Genomic DNA, 21,349 nt, shown 5'->3' on the forward strand with positions numbered 1-21,349 from the left:
TGCCTGGACCTGTTTCCCAACTATTTTATAAATCATGTTTCATCAAAATGAATTTTTTAGGGTACCAGTGGGCAATCCAGGCAATAATGAACTCAGATCCATTAGCAAGGATCCCAGTTAAAGTCTTTTCAAGCAAAGCAATCTAAAAACACAAATGATGTTGCAATCTTGACCAAAAGATCCTCTTGTGTACCATTTCATCTATACAAAAGTGCATTTCTTTACACAGAACAATTTTAACATTGCAGAAATTATTACAAAGGAGTTATAAGATGCCAGGAAAAAGAAATCTTCGGTTGTCATTAATTAAGTCCTATTATTCATGTGCCTGATAATGCCGTCTCTAGTTATACAATCAGTTGCTGAAGCACAAAACAATTTTTTTTTTAATACTTTGTGTTCATATTTAATCCCAAGAATGCAATTGGTACATAGGAGGAACAATTACAAGAAAACATTCTGTCTGGCCTCTGTCGGTGTGATAAAGCCATGAATCCTTAGGGAATTTTACTGTTACCTTCTAAATTACCTTCAAGAAATATGTACAAATACAGTCTTTTATTGTTTTCATAGGAAAAATCCAAAGTAAAATGATTATTTTTAATAGCAGGAAATGGAAAAAAACATTTCTGTCTTCTGCACAACATGTGGGAACACTAGAGTTTTAAAAGTAATTTAATTATATTTTTTCGAATAGTCAAATCCTCTGAGTATAAGTCCCACAATTTACAAGGGAGTTCAATCTATAAACCTCATTTTTGAAAGATTGAACTGAAATATGAGGAACGGTTATAATGAATAAAAATCCCAGATGGAAGTGACTGAAATTAAAAGATTCAAACAATATTGAGAACCAGGCAAACTGCTGCCCTAAAATTTGCTTTTAATTAAATATTTTGATAAACTACTAGCAATAATGTCTATTTCAATTATTGCAGCCAATTTAATCCTGGAAAGAAGAAATACTCTGAGAAATAATTTCACAAAGCCATTGGTCATGCTTAAGAGCCCTGAAATCAAATTATTTCATGATAACGTGTACACATAAGTAGAAATTCAATCTAAAGTATTATTACACACAAAGTAGTGTCTTCCCAGTTTAGTATTTGAGGTATTAATAATTTCACAAGGGCAGTGGAAACTGGACTGCATGACCAGGAGCTTGATCAGCCAGCAGAGGCATAAAGCGTTATCTTCTTGTGCACAACTCTCTTGATCATCTAGATATTGTGTTCTAGATAGATTTTTCAGGACTCTGAGTGGCTGCTGGAGACTGTTTAAGAATTGTTACTACTATTACTACCAATAAGAGTTGTTTTGTTATTCTACCAATAATGTGTTGTTTTGGCAAAAAGTAAGAACAATAATAAAAAAATATCGAGGTAAAAAGTATATGTAAGTACAGAAGTTCTGTCTAATGGAAGGTCCAATGATAATTTCTGATTTTTATGGAAAACTGATCTTACCAGTGTAATGGATTGTCCTGCATTTCTGGGAAATAATTCTAACTAAAACAGGCTTTGAGAAGGAATGGCAAAAGGTTGATTTATGTGTGGCTTTTCCCAAAATCACTTCACTAATGCATTGCTGTTGGAGTGAGGTATGGAAGAAAACAATATAATACTGGTTAATTTGCTGTAGCTGGAAGACAAATTATTTGAGACAGCTAGATAGATAAATAGAGCTACACCATACAAATCCTAGCATGCTAGAAACTCACATATTTTCACAAAGTTAATAAATTAAAAGGCATATTTAGTACACAGACAAATCTGTCTAGCCTGGATTCTTAGGTACAGCTACAACAATTCCTGCTTTAACTTCAAACTGGAGAACATGGTACAGATGACAACATAGCTATAGTTTCCTTAAATTATGTATTTGGACTTGGGAGTCTATGCCCCTCCTTAGACCAACCCCTTTTATTTTCAGTGTTCCTTCAAGAAGAATTAAGTTGTAGCCATCTAAAGTTGCTTTACCTCCAAATGAAAGCATCTACACAGATTTAGTGCTCTCTGACTAATGCACTCTAACTTCATTGTATTAGTTCATTTATCTTAACTTTCCTGAGAGTGCTGCTCTGTAGACAAGCACTTAGTCTGTTAGCTGGAGCGAGCAATCTCTGCTCCACGCTTACTGCACTCCTCACCTGCCTTTGGACTAAGCAGCAGACTTAAGGCTTACTCAGTTGGAAACTGTTTTTGCTTCTCTTAGGTACAGAAGTAATGTCTTACTACATCTCTTCTTTTTGCACTTTCTGTTTTGGAGTGTGGAATGTCTTTGTTGGAGAACTTTATTGAAGAAAAACTGAATCACATCCCCCTTCACTATGTCTTTTGTTTGATGCAAATGACATCTATGATGATGATTGAAATTAGGAAAATCCTCTCAAATATATGCAATGCTTCTTCTTTTTATTTTTCTGTGAAGTAGATAGCAATATTAAGTTTGGAATATGCTGTTAAATTACCTTAAAATTTTCCATTATAAGCTTCTATTTTAGATTATTTATAAATTTATCACACTCCAGTCACTTAGGATGAGATTTCCCATGTTCATCTTTTCGCCTCAGGCTAAATTTTCATTCAAATACATGCAAAAATGTTTCAGCAATTTCTAAAATCTAGGTTAGTGAAAATTAGGTTGGGGTGTTATACTTTTTTTCCAATGCTAGTAACACTTCAGTCTGTGCTTATGACTTCTTGGTATCTGTAAGGAAGTCCAAGAAAACTTATTTTAATTTGTGGAAAAAATTTAACTTCCATAATTGCCATAAATCTGCTTGGTTTTTATGTCTGGGGTTTTTTGGGTTTTTTTATGGATGTCAGCAGCATCCTAGTAGCAGAAGGAACAAAAGAGATGATCTTTTAATTACAAAATGTGTCATAAAGCTGATGAAATTATTGTATTGGAGTTGAAGGAACAGTTTGAGTTTCAGCATTTTTCAGCCAAAGAATGTGTAAGTAAGTAGCCTTAAAAACATTTTTATATGTTTGTGGGGGTTTTTTTACCCTTTTTTTTTTTTTTTTTTTTTTTTTTTTTTTTTTTTTTTTTTTTTTTTAATATGGAAAAGAAAATCCAATCAACTCTAATTTGTTTTACAGAAACATGGCAGTACGGCCAGCCTGGCTAATTCTAAAATTGAATGCTTGCACCTAGAGTTGTGGGCTTGATAAAGAGCATGTATTAAACCCTTGACAAAGAAAAAGATATCCAAGTGGCAAAATATGGAAAAGATCTGTAGACAGTGATGTATTTTCTATGACAGAGCTTTTATGACTACATATGAAGTCGAACATGAAAACATTCCAAGGGAGAGTTAAGATGTTAAGAAATATCAGATTTAAATTTGTCAGATCAAAAGCTTTAGTGGATTTTGTTGGTCTTGTGATTGAAGAGTCAAAAATGGCCAGTGATCACAGCCCTGAAACATGAACACTTTAAGTTTTGGCAGCACCTGCCCTTCCCCAATTAGGGAAGCCATAGCTCTGACAGTGCCCATAAGAGGTAATGATAAACATTACAATCTGAGATTAGCAACCTCTGAGGCTATGGGGATATCAACACACAGGATAAGGCTCCCAAGCTAAGCAGAGATCACCTTCAGCCTATAACTGGGAAGAGAAAAATAGCTTATGCTTATGCCAGCCTGGTCTCTGCTTATCCACATTCCAGGCTCCCTGCCCAGATACATCAAGTTACTTTTCTTTCTCAAGAAGGGGCCAACTGATCCCTTCTGCATGTTTTAAGCTGTATTCCACATGAATATTAGTATTTCTTTGCAGTTTTACATCATTTTGAGGATGTGAAACAAACTTAAATTAGATTTTTCTGTCCACATTCAGGTCTACTGACATTCAATTCAGTTAGTGTTAATCAAGGATCATTTTATGTGTTTATCATGTGGGTATGAGTTTTGTTTGCATTTTTTTCTTTTGGTTTTGTTTGGTTTGTTTTCCTGTTGTGTGATTTTTTTCTAAAATCATGAAATAAGGGAATGCTATGGAAAAACTACAATAAATTTTTAAAATCCACAATAATCTCTCTTATGCAAGTAAGATATACCATGGATGAAAAAAAGCTTTGTGATTATCAGTCTGCTCTGCAGAGTTCAGCTGTATTTTTTTGGCATAGAGACCACAAGAGCTTTTGTCTGAATGTGTAGAATCTCATGTTTCACTCATATTGACCATCACAGAGTCACTGTTTGCAAAACTGTGCTGTTGGTCCAGCCAAAACTGACAAAAGTGTTTAGCATAGAGCCAGCATCTGCTAATACAAATGCAAAATGTAAAAACGTGTTACAATTTCTTTAAAAAAGACTCAGTTTGGAGAATTTTTTTTTATATGCTCCTAGATGTGCTAAAGCATTTGAATGAGTTGCAGTTTGTAATTCATTCAATAATACATTGCTCGTGCTGCTGCTTTCCTCACAGCCTGGTTGTTTTTTTTTTTAGTGTAAATTTACTGTCCACATTTTTTAAAGGCTTTGAAATATCTCTCTTCAATCTTTTTCAACTGTACTGCTATTTGTTATCAGCAATAATTTACTCGTTATGACTGAAAAGGAATTTTGGATAATTCAAACACATATAAGACATAATGAATTTACTGAATGTTCTGAATGATTTTTCTTAATGACTGCAGCATGGTTTTTAATGTGGAAACACTCAGACAAAAAAAAATGTTTGCACTTTTGTGAAATGGCTTTCACAGCAAAGCTGGTGAAATGAATGGATACAAAAGCATAATGTGCTGGTTTATAAAGCTCATTGTCTTCTAATCAGAATTTGTTTTACTTTTTCCCAGAAACCTGGGTACAGTAAAAAAAAAAAAAAATTCCCTGAAATTACAAAATGCTAGTCTTTTAGTAGTATGGGTTTGCTAAGAATAAAATCATTACTATGTGGGATTGAACCACTTTGTAACATGGTCTGAGACCTGGGTGGGCAATCGAGTCCTTAAGGACTCATGTTTGCTGCCTCTTGCAGGACATGGAGTCAGTTGTGTTTTGAACAGCTGCTCTTCCTGAGGTTACACTCTTATTAAAAGAGATGTTGTCTTGTTAATCCATCCTGTGACGGAAGTGACAGCTAAAAATAAAGAAAAAAATAGCACAGAAAGGAATATGCTGGCCAGTTTTTTGTTAGGAATAGAAAGCAATGCTGTCGAGGGCTGAAAATAATTTCCTCTGTCAGAAATCTTAGAGTCAGGGTGGTTGTGTAATGGGACCAAAAGAGAAAGAACAGATTAGATTGAGGTTGCTGAATAATCACTTCTTTCAGAAAAATATAATCTAATATCTGAAGACTCATTCAAGAAAAATATTTCTCTTGGACCTAGAATTAAATACTGACATTTAGAAGGTCTATACATCATCAAGTACCTGTGACTCAGAGTTAAAATCCATTATTTGGGTTTGCAAATGCTTTTCCTTGATCACTTTCATGAGATAATAAGTGTGCTTTATACTTCTAGATTACAGATTCATTGTGAGCTGAAGTTTATTTATTTGTTTATTATTCGTAGCAACACACAAAGAAAAACCTGAAAAACAAGAAAAAATTGAGAAGAAGGAACCCCTAAAGGGTATGTATTCAGCTTTTGATATTCTCTGTCTTTTTAATCAGTGATTCAAAATAGTCTAATATATTGACTCTTAGACTGTTCTTCTAGATCCCAAAAATGTTTAAGGATGGAGGAGGTGTTGTGAAAACCAGCTGGAAGGAGAATGACATTTTTAAAAACAATTTGAATTCATCACTGTGGAGAAAAGCTGAAATTGTATTCAGATATTAATTAATAAGTCTTTACTGTACTAGTAAGTTATGTAAAAATGCCCAGAGCAAAAATAAGTGTCCTTTTTATTCTTCTTGAATAAATCCAATCATATTATTTGTCCTTGAGAAGACTTTGCACCAAAATGTAATGAGCAAATTATAACATACTGGAAATGGTCCTTGTAGACATTCTGCTTTGGAAAATCTGCTTTTAAAAAAACAAAAAACAACAGTAATTCCTCCAGATTAATTTTAGAGACACTGGGGAAAGGTTTTAGAGAAAAATTAATAATTTCCTGGTGGTGTATGGCAACAACAAATTACAGATCCTTTGTAGGAGTCAGAATCAGGATGCTGCTTACTCCCCACCCACAACTCATGAGTTAGATCTGGGTTGCAAGAGCCACTACCTAGTTCGCCTCTTGTGAGGATATTTTAGCAAAATGGAATTCTGGTGGAGTGCACCTACTCATCAAAAAACTAATTCTTCTGAGAACGTGTCCTTTGTACTAACTTATGGATCATGAAGTCTTGGGCTGGAATAAGAAAGACATTCTGCAAGAGCAAACAGGCCAGTGATCATAATAAATTACCAAAAAAGAAAAGGTAAGACCGAATATCCAGCCACAGCAGACTTATTCAGGCCAAGAACACGAGTGAATGTGCACCTTCTGGAAACTGTGCTTGACTAGGCCTTTCTAATGGTCTCTGATCAGAGATTTTCCATTTCATCTAAGTAATTCAAAGTGCCTTGAGCTAACAAGACTGATTTTAGAAGTTAATATCATGCATATAAATTGAGGTGTCTGTTAGAATGAAGGTTTATTAGTAGAAAATAGACTGGTGATAACATGAGAGATTTTTTTCTGGGATTTGGATAAATGACAAAGCAAAGGCAATAATGTCCCATATTAAAACATGAATTTATCTTTAAGACTTCTGTTATAATGTGGAAAATTTAGGGAACTCTTCAACTTGATTTCACAGGAGAACAATATTTAATGTTTTATTAAGTTTCTTAGAACAGGAAAAAAATTATCCTGTTTTCCAAAATTATCCTGAGTTTTCCAAACTCAGAGGGCCAGTAGAAAAAAATGACAATTATACTGCCTCAGCTTGCCATAAATCCTATTAATATTCTGTCTATCTAAAGGTGTATTTTCTTGAAGTGAACTATTAGTTTTATTTAGTGACCTATTGCCAAAATTGCTATGGAAACCCTACTGTGTATAGATTCTCTGTATTCACAGCACTACCAAACATTACTTTCAGACTGTACATTAAATTTCAAAACTCGAATTATGAATATGTGTCTTTCTAAGACCCATTTCCTTGTAGTGCAAGTGGGAGACTCCAGAGACTACACCCCTGTATTTTTGCTGATTATTTTCTACATTAAATACATTGCCTTTTCAAGATCCAGATAAAAGAGAGTATAAATAGCATCCTATCCTAGTCTATAATCAGCTTCTGGGATGAAGTTTAAGAAAGTTATTTAATGACACAGAGAGTAATTAGAAGTGTCTCAGTCACTTAGCAGTGTCTCAGGCAGAGACATCAGCCATATCCTCATGTATTTCATCACTATATTACTTAAAAATGTGGAAGCCTGAATATTGCCTACCACTCTTCCTTTGCATCCAGTAACATATGGAATCCATGATACTGTAAAAGAAATTTCTTATCTCCTCGACAAAAGGAGTTTTGCTAAACTTGGATGAAATCTCCACAGGTGTTAAACTTAAGCTGGGCTTGCATTTTCACAGTTGTTCTCTCAGAAGTGCTCTAAACCCCACACATTTGTTTTTCATTTTCTGGGAAATTATACTGTAAAATCCTAAAATCAAGTGGAAAGTGTTCTGTGAACAAATGTATAGCATAATGCAGTTTCCAGTGTCATAATGTTAGTTTTGCTTTGTGCATACTGGAGAACTAATTATGGTTCTGAGATCATCATTGCCAGGGACTGGTCTCAGCTAGTGTTCATTACTTGCTATCTATATCCATTACTAGCTATCCATATCCATTACTGATTACCCATTTCAAGCCAGCTGGCAAGTCACAGATGTATCCTTTGCACATCTGATTCTCTTATGCTCCGAGATTGATTCCAGGGTTTTTACAACCTGTGTCTGACAGAGTATGGGGTGGCCAAGGTGAAGCCCTCTTTCTATCACAGGCAGCACCATTTACTGTGAGCCGTGCCTTAGTAATTGACAGTTTTCTGAAATTCTTCTGGAATTGACAGGCAATTGCAAGAGATGATGTTATGCAGCAAACAGCTGAGGCATGTTACCATGGCAGTAACTTGTTAGCCAGAGCTGGCTGCTCACAGCCCTGTAGTATGATGTACATGGTGAAAATATGCACGGGGCAGCTCAGCACTAACCCACACTGCCACTTAGTATCCTAAGGCTTATCTTGGTGAAATTGTTTTGGATACCTCATTTTTTCCACTTTTTTTCCTTTGGATATATAATGCTTTCTTTCTTTCCTAGTGACAAGTAAAGACAAACTTGAAAGACAAGAAAAACCTGAAAAAAAGGAAAGGCATGCAGGTAATCATTTAATGTCAGAATTTATTTTACATTGGGAGGTACCTCAAAGCTAATTCTCCACTCAATTTCCATCTATGCATCACTTTGATTGGAGAAAAAAAGAATTATGAAATAATATTTTAAAAAATTATGAAATAATAAAAAGGTTTTCAGTCTTACACAGTAAGTAGCATTTCTTTCTGCATGTTTTTTGCTGGTTTTTTTTTTTTTTTCCCTGGGGAAAAGAGATAATATATTTTGTACTCTGGATTAGTGTAATCTTATGATAATCACTGAGTATTTCCAACACTTGCAATAAGAATTGTTGCCAAGAGACTATGGTCATCCAAAGAAAAGGCACCTGACAGCCCATTCACAGAGGTAATCAGGGAGGCCATGTGGAAAATAAAGCATTTTAAATAGAATACTGCATAGGGCTGTTGCATAGCCACTAAGTAGTCCAGGACTAATTCTTTCAGTACTTGCAATAAATAGGCATCTAGCACTGTTTTATATTCCCCAACTGTTACTTTCTTTTTAAACACCAGCTCAGTGCTCATGGATACATTTTTGTGTTCCTAGGATTATCTCATACTCTGTACTCAAATAGGGAGCTGCATCTTTTCACACACAGGCCAGCTCAGGGCCCTTCAGCCCATGCAGACATCAGTTCTCCACATCTGTGGACAAGTCACTGTGCTAACACTAATCACAAAAAATTAGCAAATCAGAGCCCACACAGGAGAATATTTCAGGTTACCCACCACTCAGTGACTACCACACAGCTCAGGTGTATTCTGAAACTTGAAACAGAAATCTAGGAGCTACAGAGCCGTTAATTTCAATTTGTAAGGTGGAAATTAAAAGCAAACAAAAAGCCCCAAAGAACATTAGTTATAATGTCACTGCACTTAGATTTGTAATTAATTATAGTGCTTAATCATTCATAGCTGGAAAAACTCTTAGTTGTCTGTGGAGTTCAGAAAATCCTTCAGAAGTCAACCAAAGTGATAAACAAGAAAGCTAAAAAATAACAGTAAATCAAAATAAACCAGTAAATTATAGTATATAAATGTATTAAAGAAAGAAAAACAGTAATCAATATAAATAAGTATGACTGTTCTTGACTATCTTCTTTCATGGGATCACAGTGGAGCTAGAAAGGCTGCTGCTCCTCCAGCCAAGGGCGAAGACCTCAGTGATGGCAGATGAGTTTCTGAAAGTTCCAATCCCATGTTTTGGCATCAAAACCAAACAGCAGCAGCTGAATCAATCTTTCTCGTTCTTTGCATGCATAACCATGGTGCCTACTTGTGTTCCCTGATCCTTTTTCTCATTTAAATGCAACTTTTTTTTTTTTTTTAATGACCATTAAGATTATTTGTTTTATTTCTAGCTATTCACAAAGAGAAACCTGAAAAGCCAGAAAAACAAGAAAAGAAAGCACCATCTAAAGGTATTGCACATCATCATTAAAAGTTGTATAATTTAAGTGCTTGAAATCTTGGGAGAGTGTGGAGATAAGTATTTAAAGTACAAAGCTCTTTGAGTTCATGTTGTACATTTTTGGATGTTGTCACTTTTGTTTGAGCAGATCTTGATCAGCCCCTGAGTGAAGTCTTGCTCAGCATATTTTTTTGCTTTACTCTCCTGTTCTGCTGCACAGTGTTTATTACAAATTGTTCTTGCACAGCTAAAAACAAAACCTATGACTTTTATTTGCATTCCCTGATGCCTTTTCCTCCACAAAGGGATTCAGTAATTTGCCTGCAAAGAAGGTTTTCTCTTGTGTATTAGTTTTCTACCTGATGCAGACCTAATGCAAGAGTATTTACTGTCTCTCAGGCTGGGTCTTCCATCATATCCAAAAACAGAATTTCATTTTCTCGCCTTTGTTTTTTTCAATAGCATTCTCATTTCAGTAGATGATTTTTACTGTTTTCTCTGGCAGCAGTGGTTTTGGTTAAGATTTACATATCTAATAATTGTCATGTATATTTTGAGGCAATATCATGGGTGTGTGAGCAGTGATTTTCATTATTCTTTTGACTGATAATACCATTTTTTGCTATGGTTTGGACAGGGGAATTTTAAAATCCAATCACCTTGCCCTATTATACCATTTTTAAAAGACTAACATTTACTATTGCTTGTGATTTGAATGTTTTTCTCTGAAGTTAGATATTTCTCTGCAGCAGATATTTCTATAGTGAAGTTCAGTTTCGGTCTTTATCTCTTTTTATTTTACTCAGTTAACTCTCTCAAAGGAAAACTATGCAAGGTATATTCATATCAGTTTGTTATGGCATTGAGAATAATCTCATGATGTTGGGATGCATGAATTAACTAGGTTTAATTTAAATGTTCAGACGATATAGATGCAAATATACAAATCACCCTTTTTTGACTTGACCGTAGTCTAGGGAGAAATATAAAATAGAAGGTAAAAGTGAAGAAAGAAAGAAAGCAGAATGAAGCCATAAAGCCTTAAAAATTTTTGAAGGGTAGCCATTGTTCAGTCGCTTTTAAAAGGATATTGTTAGGGTTTTTTTCTACTTTCAATGCATAGCTTGAAAGTGTGGGATTTTTTCATAAAATAAAATCATGGTGAAGTAAGCCAGAGAAAATAAATGCTCATAGTGTCTGTGTTGATTTGAAAAGCAAATAACTTTCAAGAATCACTGATGTAGTCCTAATAAGCAGCCAGCCTTTTTACCCATTTATCTTCTGCTAGCTAACCAAATAATCACTTAGAGCCTTAATGTGTTTAATAGCAGCCATGACTCCAGTCACTGGCTGGAAAATTTTATGAAGAATTTGGACTTTGTAGCTGCAGTATGACATTAACATGCTGCCCTCTCTTGGGTAGTTTCCCTGCTGTGAATCCCTATGGCATCAGGGCATTAGGACAGTTGTCCTCAGCATGTCCAAAGGTGCATTTCTGCCAGCAGTGTGTTGCTGAGCTTTCCCTTGCCAAGCCTGCCTCCCTTTTCTCAGGGGTCTGCTCTAAACTGGATTAGCTACCAGCAGTGCTGAGGGGCTATTTCAACCTCTTGCAGTCCCTAGCAAATGAAAATATTCAGGTTCTGTCCAGCTCTGGGGAATGGACATACTGAAAAATCTTGTGGCTACTTCCCACACCGGCAGGAGGTTTCCTTTATGCTTATTACAAAGACTCAAGATAAATTTTCAGGCTCTGATAAAGGCTTCAAAGAGCCTCAGTGATATAAATGTTTTTTTTAAACACAACCTCTAAAAACATCTTAAATGAATAAAACCAAGTCTAAATATCAATCATGTCTCGTATGGGCTGGAATTCCAGGATGGAATTCAGTTAGAGAGGTGCTGCTATTATGTAGTTATCAGTTGAAAGAAGTGTAATTAACTTCCAAGGCTGGTTTGTTCTGGTATTCTGTCTGGATGGTGACCAGGAGGACAAAGATAGAGGTCTGCATAAAGTTTTAAGAGCCTTGCAGGAACATAGTCATTTGTGTGTTTACACAGTGTATCTTATGCAGACATGAACTCATCCAAGCTGGGCTCTGGAGTGAGCACCAGACTTATGGCTGTGTTTGTAGATAAAGAGCCCAAGCTAAGAAAAACACCTTTCTGTAAGACAAACACAGCCACATGACTTCCTGTTGGCTGGAGCACAAGGCCATGTCCGTGTCTGCTCAGCACTTGACATGACCAAGTTTGTTTCTTCTGGAATATACAGCAAAAACATGCCCTTGGAAGCTTCACATCTGTGTGACTCACTTGTTTTCTATATGGGAGCCCCAATAGATATTTTGAAGTTATTTTCTCCACTATATGAATTTGAAAACTGAAAAACAGAAATCATAAGGAAATGGGACCTTTCTAGTGATGATTTGGTGTTTTGGTAATATTTTCTTGTTTGTGCATTTTTTTTCCTAATATAAACTTGTTCTCATTTCTAGTAACTCAAAAAGATGCACCTGAAAGACATGAAAAAGCTGAAAAGAAACCTCCTCCCAAAGGTACTTATTTATCTATACTACAGTTTTTTAACTGGATTGACATTGGAATGCATATTTATTTTATTCAAGCAGAGATTTTAAACGTGCATGAAAAATCAGCTACATAAAATGAAAGTAATACACAATCAGAATTAAAATGTCTCTGGAACTTCCAGGGGTTAATTCTATGCTTGATCTCTTTCAAAATCTGTTGAAATTTCAAATTGAGAATTAAAGTATGAACCACCATTTCACTGAAAAACAGGTAAGCCTATCTGCAAGTGATCTGACATACATTTTCAGTATAACTAGTTAACTAGTTAAGGAAATTAATTGCCTACTCTACTAGCCAGCAATACCTGTCTTTCTCTGAGAGTAGTAATGCTCTTTTATAAATATCTGAATTCTAGTTTGCAATAGTTAGATATTCCACTTTACATACTGATAAAATCAGTTTAGTCATCTCAGTGATTTAACAGAAGTCTAGAGCCTTACAGAAAACATAAATTTGGTGGCATACAAGAATTGCCTCAAGAATGGAGACATTTAGATCTATGAAGAAAGCAGGAGTATGAACTTTGCACTAAACAGATTAATTTAAAAGATATCCAGTGGTAGTTTATACTACTATTGGATTTTCCACTGGACTGAACTAGAAACGCACATACTGGGAACATGCATGGCTCAGGTGAGAAAAAGTTGCTGATACATAAAAGCAGAAAGAATACTTTGAGTCTCGCCAAGCTCTGTGTAGTTCCAGCTACTGATATTTACAATTGGTTAATTCTCCTTGGAAGCCTCGTCACTCTGCTGAAGGGCATCTCATGAATTGGTCTCAGACACTTGCAGCCCCATGAACTGGTGTTGAGTCATACACAAGAACTCAAAACTTTTTGGACTGAGACCTAGAATTGATGCATGAAAGCAACCCTTAAAAATGACCAACCACTATTTTTCCAGCTTACAGCAGTTTAATTCTGAAGTCTAAGCTTGTTCATATAGTACCACCCAAATATTTTTGCTTCATTACATCTTTCTCCCTACTTTATGCCATTAAAAAATCATATTAGAAACACTTAATATTATTTATTATATTCTATTATATTTAGCATCAGCCAAGTATGCAGTATAGCACTGAAGATAAAACCTCTTTGGATCTCATATTTCTATTTAATTCTGCCTGGTTTGAGAGGAATATAGTTTTCATCATATCTTACCCACCTGTTAATAATGAAGAAATGCTCATTATTAATTCCACAATATAAAGTAAATGGCACTGAGTATTATGTTGGGGGCAGAGAATAAAACTGAAAGTATTTTCTTTTTTACCTGCAGAGGAGAAGAAAGTAAAGAGCACTAAAGTGGAAGCAAAAGTTAAAAAGGAAGTGAAGGACGGAAAAGGAGAAGCAAAGACGGCAGAGAAGGTCAAGCAGGCAGAGGCAAAAACAACAGAAACTGGGCTAATAAAGGCCAAAACGAAAGCTAAGGAGGAGAAAGCTCTTCAGACTGTAACTAAATCGGACAAGAAAGGTAAACAAAATGAGGAGGAAACAGAGGAAGATCCTAAAAAGGTAGTAGGGAAGAAAGAGAATTGAGTTAAATCAGTCAAGGACCAAAGTCCCCCCATGAAAAACCAAAATGCAGTACAAATAAATTCCACATGAACCTCACACTGCTAGGATGTGATTACAGAAAATAAACTAAGTTCAATGTATATAATCAGAAGGTTCTATAATTTTATCATGGCTAAAGTTTCATTTTAATTTAAATCCTTCTTTACTAAGGACCAATTTCTCTTCAAATAGGTCTGAGACTTCATGGATTTGCTCAGTAGCATCTAAAGTAGCAGATTGCAAGCAGAGTTATTTTTGAATATTCAGACTGTCCAATGACCTATTTGGAATTTTGGTTTTTTCTACATCTGCATATATCCTCTGTAACCATATTGAAAGTAGTGACAGTGTAAAGGGAATGAAATAATTTATCTGACATCATGTTGTACGAGACACTGTCAGGTCGTCAGGTGTTGTACAACATAGTGACATACCTGCCTGATGTAATTTAATTTGAACAGCTTCCAAATATCTTCCAAAAAGGAAATAAATGGTATTAGTCTGGTGAAAGGAAGAAATTACATGATAAAACAAAGAATCAACGTGCATTGACACCACAGAGTTAACAAGGTGTTAACTGTATGCTCCACTTTGTCAGAGTAAACCTGAGTTCTTCTACTCCCAGGTTGCATACACTGGTTCCCTGATTTCCCTGTGGCATTTCCATGGCACTAGTACAATTTTGTATGAATGAAGGCAGCAGGACCTGGCTTTCTGTATGAACTGCCACACTGTAGCCACAGGATTATTCTGACATTGAAAGAGGCAGCTCAGTGTTGCATAGTGCACCTATCTGATCCTTTTAGCTTTTAACCACAGATAAATCATTGTGCTTGCACATCAAAGAAGCCATTTCTGCCTGGATATCTGAGTCTGCCTGATCAGATTCTCTCAGACTTTCATAACCACCACTCTGGATCCCTTAGGAGTTGCCTAAATTATATTTTTCTAGAAAACTGCGAGTTTGAGACATAGCCCACTTTCTGATATGCATAGTCTGCTGAACAAGTATTTTTTAGTATAAGCAAGTATTTTTTAGTATTTAATCATATTCAGGTTAATTTTGTCTTTTACTTGAAATACTGAGACCTTTGAGGCATGGAATCAAAGCAGCATCTATCTCACTGATTGCTGTGACCAAGGACAAAGTTCAGAACATTGTTCAGTTTATTTGAAAGGTGAAAATCTCTTTTAATTTTTTGCTTGCTCTGGCAGAGTTTCAGTGCACAGTGGGATCCTCTCCATAATGTTCAGGATAAAACTCTGAAAAAAAAAGAAAAAAAAAAAGCTGTGCAAATGACAACAAAATATTTTAAGTAGGGATCAAAGATTACAGAGACCAATAGAAGAGTGGTTGATTTTTTTGTTGGTTTGTTTTTTGTGGGATTCCCAACAACAACTTTAGTGGATAAATATTAGCAAAATGATCCATCTTGACATCAAACATTAACAGATCACTTTGCAAGTCTGCTTTAGAGTGTGACCTCAGAGACTGTGCATAGAATCCCAGCAGGTGAAAATGAGAATAAGCAGCTGGAGTGGAAGAAGGAAGGAGCCTCTTCAACTGCCTTTATCACTGGAGACACACATCTAATGAAAGCTGCACTTCCTACTGTTGTGCTTCCTTTTTCCACTATAAGCCACTGCTGCCCAGCTGGATACTCTAAAAAATTCATTTTTATATTTCAATCCCACTGTGACTGAAAGTGAACGTAATTTTAAAGTTGATGCAGTTTTGTGGAGATTTCCTGGTCCTGCAATCTTTACTTTTACTTGCTCAAGGGAGTAGTTCTGCCAGCTTACCTGAAACAATGTAAAAAATAAAGCAGTGATCACAAAACAGTTGTTGCATCATTTAGTACTGAAATTTAAATTAAAAAGGATAGGTCATCTCCCTGGGTAAATCACATTATGTCCAAAGACAGAAACATCGATGAGTATTTTTATCATTAAGAATCTAGTCTCAAATTCTGACATGAATTATTAGTACTTATATGAATATTTCTGCCACCATTATGGAGTTTTAGGTGAAAACTAAAGTGTAAAATTCTCCTTTTACTAAAGGAATTTAGATTAAAATGGATTTTTAGCCATGAAGAGGAACTTGAAAAATCATATTCATTTAAAATTCCTTAGATTTCAATCTTTACTGATTGGTAGCATTCCTATGAACTTAAATAGGATGTTATAGTGCACCTTGCTATGCCATATAGAAATTATATTGTTGTTATTGCAAGTTTCATATTCTGCCTTCAAATTATTTTATAAATCCCATTTTTGGGGGTTTAGTTGCTAAACTATGAGAGGAAAATTAATACAAATCTATTCTCTGAGGTACAATTAAGATCAAGGCCTTTTTAAAAGTTTATTCAAATTACATTACCACAAAACAAAATAAAATAAACCCACAAAAACAAAACACAGCAACAACAACAAAAAAGATAAAATCAACAACACAGACTGGTTTCTTTCTGTTCTATAATACTATGTTTAAAGGACAGATTATTTTAGTATCAATGAAATGGTGTGATTCTATGGCCTCAGCCTATGTCTATATCACAACTCAAATGGAACCAGCGCAAGCTTGTGCTCTGCCCTGGGACTGACCATGTAGTGTGTTGTCCCCTGCCACTGTTTTGTTCCATATCCTCTAGCACTCTTTTGTACAATGGCCCAAATGGTCCAGGAAATCTTCCCAACAGCCAGCAAGGATAGGGTCAGGCTTTTTTTGGCAAAAGAGAGCTAAGAAAAGCAGGTTTTTATGTGAGAACTGTGCCCTACCATTTGCTTTCTGGGCTAAAGTGTTGGCATTGCTCCATTTTATTCCTAAATACTTACTGAGACCCTGTTCCAACTGTGTCAATGTCAGTGCAAGCACTTTGCTGGCTTCAGTAGCTTTAGGTGGGCTTAAGAAAACAGATCTGTAGACATTTTCTCACACATACACAGTTTTTTGGGGTTTTTTTTAGAATTATCATATAGACTTAGGGCAGATACTGTAGCCTTAAGGGCAGAATGCAAAGTTGGAGTCAGCCAGAAAGATAAATTTGAATTCCCAAATATGAAAGTAAAAATTACTATGAATATTCATTAGGGGTTTTAAAGGCAATGTTTACAGCCATAACCCTGTGTACATGCTGAAAGTTTTGCCCCAGGCTCTACAATCCTGACTAGCATTACCCTTGCCATCTCACTAACACAAAACAGCTGCCTCGGCTTCTATCAGCTAGAAAAAGTCTTTGGATATTTGTTGAGTTGGTAAAACTTTTCCTAATTTCTACATCTGCATAGGAAAAAATGACTTGAAAGCTCTAGCTCTTTATCCAGGGACTGCTATGTCAGTCAACATAACAGAGCAGCACTCACAGAAATGCCTCAGCCTCAAGTGATAGTGATATAGCAGTGACCTATGCATGAAAGTCAGTAATATAACGAGTGTCACATACTTGGGAATTAAATTTTGCATTTAAATTTAACAGCAATGCCATTTAAAAAACTTTATTCCAAAGCCAGCATAATTTTATTTTGGAGTTGGCAATGGGGAAAGCAAGTGGCTTTGTAAGTGAGTAGGACAGAGATGCCACAGGAGGTGGAGAGAGGAAGAGATGTGATTTCTACAGTGTAGGAGCCGTGCTAGAAGAGTCTCGGACAGATGGATAAATATGCTTCACTCAAGGACAACTGAGAACTAACTTAGCAAACCAAGCTGGCATTTAGACATCAACATTACCTTTCAAAGCAAGTGTCCCTTAGAGTCCACTGGAGCAGCAAGCTGTTTTTCTGACCTGCTTAAGAATCCAGCAATATTGAAATTCTTTCGTACTCAGTTAAAGCTGATAACTTTTCCTTATCATTCTTAATGTTAGAAATTTTTATTAAGCTCTCCAATTCTGCTTATGTATAGGAGAAATCAATAGACAATCAACACTTCCAGAATCAGTGTTTCATTTAGATTCAGAAGCCTCTTCAGCCTTTCTGAAGAGTATAGTTTGAAAAAAAAATACACACAAATTTAATATATACATATATATTGGAAAAGATTAGTGTTTGGAAAATTATTCTGTAGTGAAACAGAATTCTGTGGAAAATCTTGTTGCTATAGGAGTGTAAGTACACAGAGTTCTCTTTATATTCCCATTCACTAAATATACATATTTACTATATGGGTAAAAACATACAAAATACTGCAATGCAAAACCTTTTTTTTTTTTTTTTTTAAATTTTTTAATCAGCTTTCTGTGAAACTGATCTTCACAGATGATGAAAAAAGTCTATGGGACATGTGGCCAGGCAGCAGTTTGCATCATACTTTTTCATGGGGTTAGGATGTATGCCAAGCAAAGCTGGCCCAGAAAAAGAGGTGATAGCTCTGGGACACTGGAACCTCTGCAGTTCTTGGCTAGAGGTTTGGAACTAGATCTGGACAAAAATTTGTCACTTTCTGAAGATGTGAATCACTGGAAGGTCAGGAAAAAAACACAAATATATAATAAGTAAGACTGTCTATGAAAAGGCTACAGAAATTTCTTTGTGCTGCCAAACTTTGTCTTCACTGTTAAATACAAATTACATTCTAAATTTACTTTCTCCATTATTCTTCTTTTCCTTTTTGCTCTGTTAGATCAATATGCATTCTGTCGCTATGTGATTGACATGTTTGCGCAAGGGGATTTTTATCCAGGTACTTTCCTAGATCATTGAACTCTGTTCTAATATTCTTCTGTTTCCCTGAGAGTTTTTGCTCCTTTATGTATTAAAAGTGTGGGTTTTATTATTGAAAGGTCTCACAAGAGCAACAAAGAGTGTGCAAATAGTTTTAATAAAGCATAAGAGCTAATGGCTGTTTTATTAAAGCTTCTAATTTTCTGTCTTCAAATGCATGAATTAAAATCAAGGTTATGTTAAATGTAGAGTCAATGGAAGGCTGTAGAAATTGCTAAAATTTTCCATGCTTCTTTTGGCTGAGATGCAAGAGGAAGGAGCTTATTGTTAATAGCTAATATAGCTAATTATTTGTTTTATTGGGCTTTTTTTTCTCCACAAGTAGCAAGGCTTAACTGCAAAAGTCTTCACAAAAAAACTTTCATTGTTGTTAGTATATAAAATACCTTAGCCGGTCCACCACTTCTGTGCTTTATCTTCTCTTCCCACATCTCCATGCTATTCTGTCCTACCACAGACACTTAATTCCTCACTGAAAAAAGTAGAGCTATTGATGATGGCTGAGCATCATCTCATAGTATTAAGTCTACCCTGACCTTATTTAATAAATATTCTTCTTGCGGAAGTCTAGACATACCATAGAGAGGACATAACCCTAGGAATGAAAAGCAATAATATTCATGAAAAAAGTCAAGGAGAGAAAGGTTTGTTTATCCATTTATTTGTTAAACAAGCTCTCCACTGGTACAACTCTGAATTTGTTGGTTTTTTCCTTATCTCTGCCTCGTGGCTTACATTCTCTCTCGACATGCCCACATTCAGACAGTGCTAAGTCCTAAGGATGTATCTGAGAAAGAAAGACTCTCACAAAGGGGAGAGGGAGGACACAGATTTTTGTGGAGGGAAAATTAACAAGCTTGGGATTCTGTTGGGAGAAGGTTTGTGTGTTCTGTTCTCAAAGAGTGACATGGAGAGGTAGCGGGTTCCATTAAAAGAGAACAAAATACTGCATCACCTCTAGGACTTCTAAAGAGAGCCAGTTATAAACAGAGGGACTGCTTTAGGCTCAGAGAGGGAGAATGATTAGCCAAACCTTCCAGAGACTGTTAGTCCATGCTTTGCTTTAAAAATAATGCCTTGTACCAATGTGAATGACCTAGTTTCTGGATTTACACAGCTGTGCCATCAACAAATCACACGAGAAATACTTTCATGGAGATCTTCAGGATCATTTTTACAGTTCTCCTGACATTTACAAGCAGCAGTGAAAAAGCCCTTTTTCCCGGAAGGCTGCCTGGCCTGTTTGAAACCCTCCTGAGGCAGAGAAGACATGCTGTAGGAAGGGAGAGTTTGGGTTTTTTCAGTTTTGACCTTTCCAGCTACGAGAAAACTGGGAAAACCATGAAGGGGAGCAGTGAGATAAAGAGGGAAGTCTGTAGCTTGAATTTCAGAAGATTAAAGACTTGATTCTTCCCTTCCAGTGTTTGTCTTGTGTCATACCAGTGTGCTATGACAGACTTGTGGTAAGAAACCACAGGTTACAGAGCTGAAAGACATTTAATGGACATAGGATGATTAGATGGCCTTATAGGTGAATTAAAAACTAGAGTGACAGGTTTGGGTTCCAAAAAGTGGAAATAAGTCATAAAGTATCTTAAGTAATTTAATTTTTAGGTGAAATGGAAAAGGACTGCCCCTTAACATCTCCCTAGGTCCACCTGGGTCTCCACCTGTAAAGTGGCAGCTTTTTGACCTCTCCAGTCACTTGTTGACCCCTGAAGTTAAATGCTGCAGATAGTGGTTTTATGGAAGCCAGATACATTTTTGTGGGGTGAAAAATAAACAAAAACATGCAAAACAAGCTCTAGCCAACCCACTAGCTGTGAAAGGCAATGCTGAAACATCCAGACTCCAGAAACACTACTCACTGTTTCTGGGAAGCAAAGCAGAGGTCAGGTATGATCAGCCTTGATTTATGGATATCACTGAGTGCCACCAAACAGTACTCAATCAGTTTGTTGCTGTCTTTCTCAGGCAAAGTGCTCAACTTACACTGTACTTTTGTGAACAGAAAAATTATTGTACTTCATTTTACTGAAAAGATAAATATGGGGGAAACACCCTTTATTAACCTTAATATCCAATTGGATTTACAATCTGTTATATTTTATCCTTTTATCTATTTACATATTTTATGGTAAAGAATTTTTGTCCAAACATAGACTTCTGAGTGCAAATCAGCTGAGGAATTAAATTACAATCACCTTGACACTGCAATTCTTTCAAACAAGGAGTCATTTCTATCAATATTAATATTCTAAATATTACCATTTATGAAGGGAAAAAAGAGTTTCTGTCATAGAAAATTCCTTTGCAAAGCCATATTGGGATTTTCTGTGATTGATTTCATCAAACATGAATTTCTGATTCCTTTGGCAAAATATATAGATTTATAATATCATTAATAGTACTATCATTCAACATTTTTTCTTTTAAAATAGTTTTTCATTGTTTCTATTATAAAAATTCATATACATTACTTCTAAGATTAGGAGTTTTTATTTTTATATAAATTTTTAGCAAGAATTTATAGAAAAGTAGTACACTTAACATGGCATTTTACAGTGCTCAAACAATTAACATTAAAATAAAGCTCAGTTCCTTAGGTTTCATTAATAAATACACTTTTAAAATACATCAATTAATGCATTTAGTCAGTCACATAAATCTGTTGGAGGTCAGTTAATGTTCTTCTGTTGATTTGAACAAATGAAGCT

The 21,349-nt window shown here is 35.5% G+C and overlaps 1 protein-coding gene across 16 annotated transcripts in view; it reads left to right on the forward strand.

The window, feature by feature from the left end:
- TRDN (triadin) overlaps positions 1-21,349 on the forward strand; it is a 231,780-nt gene that overhangs the window by 64,261 nt on the left and 146,170 nt on the right. For all 16 annotated transcript variants that reach the window (XM_083857350.1, XM_083857335.1, XM_083857345.1 and 13 more), the window contains 6 exons: positions 5,530-5,589; positions 8,279-8,338; positions 9,714-9,773; positions 12,259-12,318; positions 13,633-13,827; positions 18,532-18,591. In XM_083857350.1, the coding sequence (XP_083713476.1) occupies positions 5,530-5,589; positions 8,279-8,338; positions 9,714-9,773; positions 12,259-12,318; positions 13,633-13,827; positions 18,532-18,591 (495 nt within the window). The remainder of the gene's footprint in view (positions 1-5,529; positions 5,590-8,278; positions 8,339-9,713; positions 9,774-12,258; positions 12,319-13,632; positions 13,828-18,531; positions 18,592-21,349) is intronic.

Source organism: Zosterops lateralis, assembly GCF_965231275.1.
Source record: "Zosterops lateralis genome assembly, chromosome: 3".
NCBI classification, from domain to species: Eukaryota; Metazoa; Chordata; class Aves; order Passeriformes; family Zosteropidae; genus Zosterops; species Zosterops lateralis.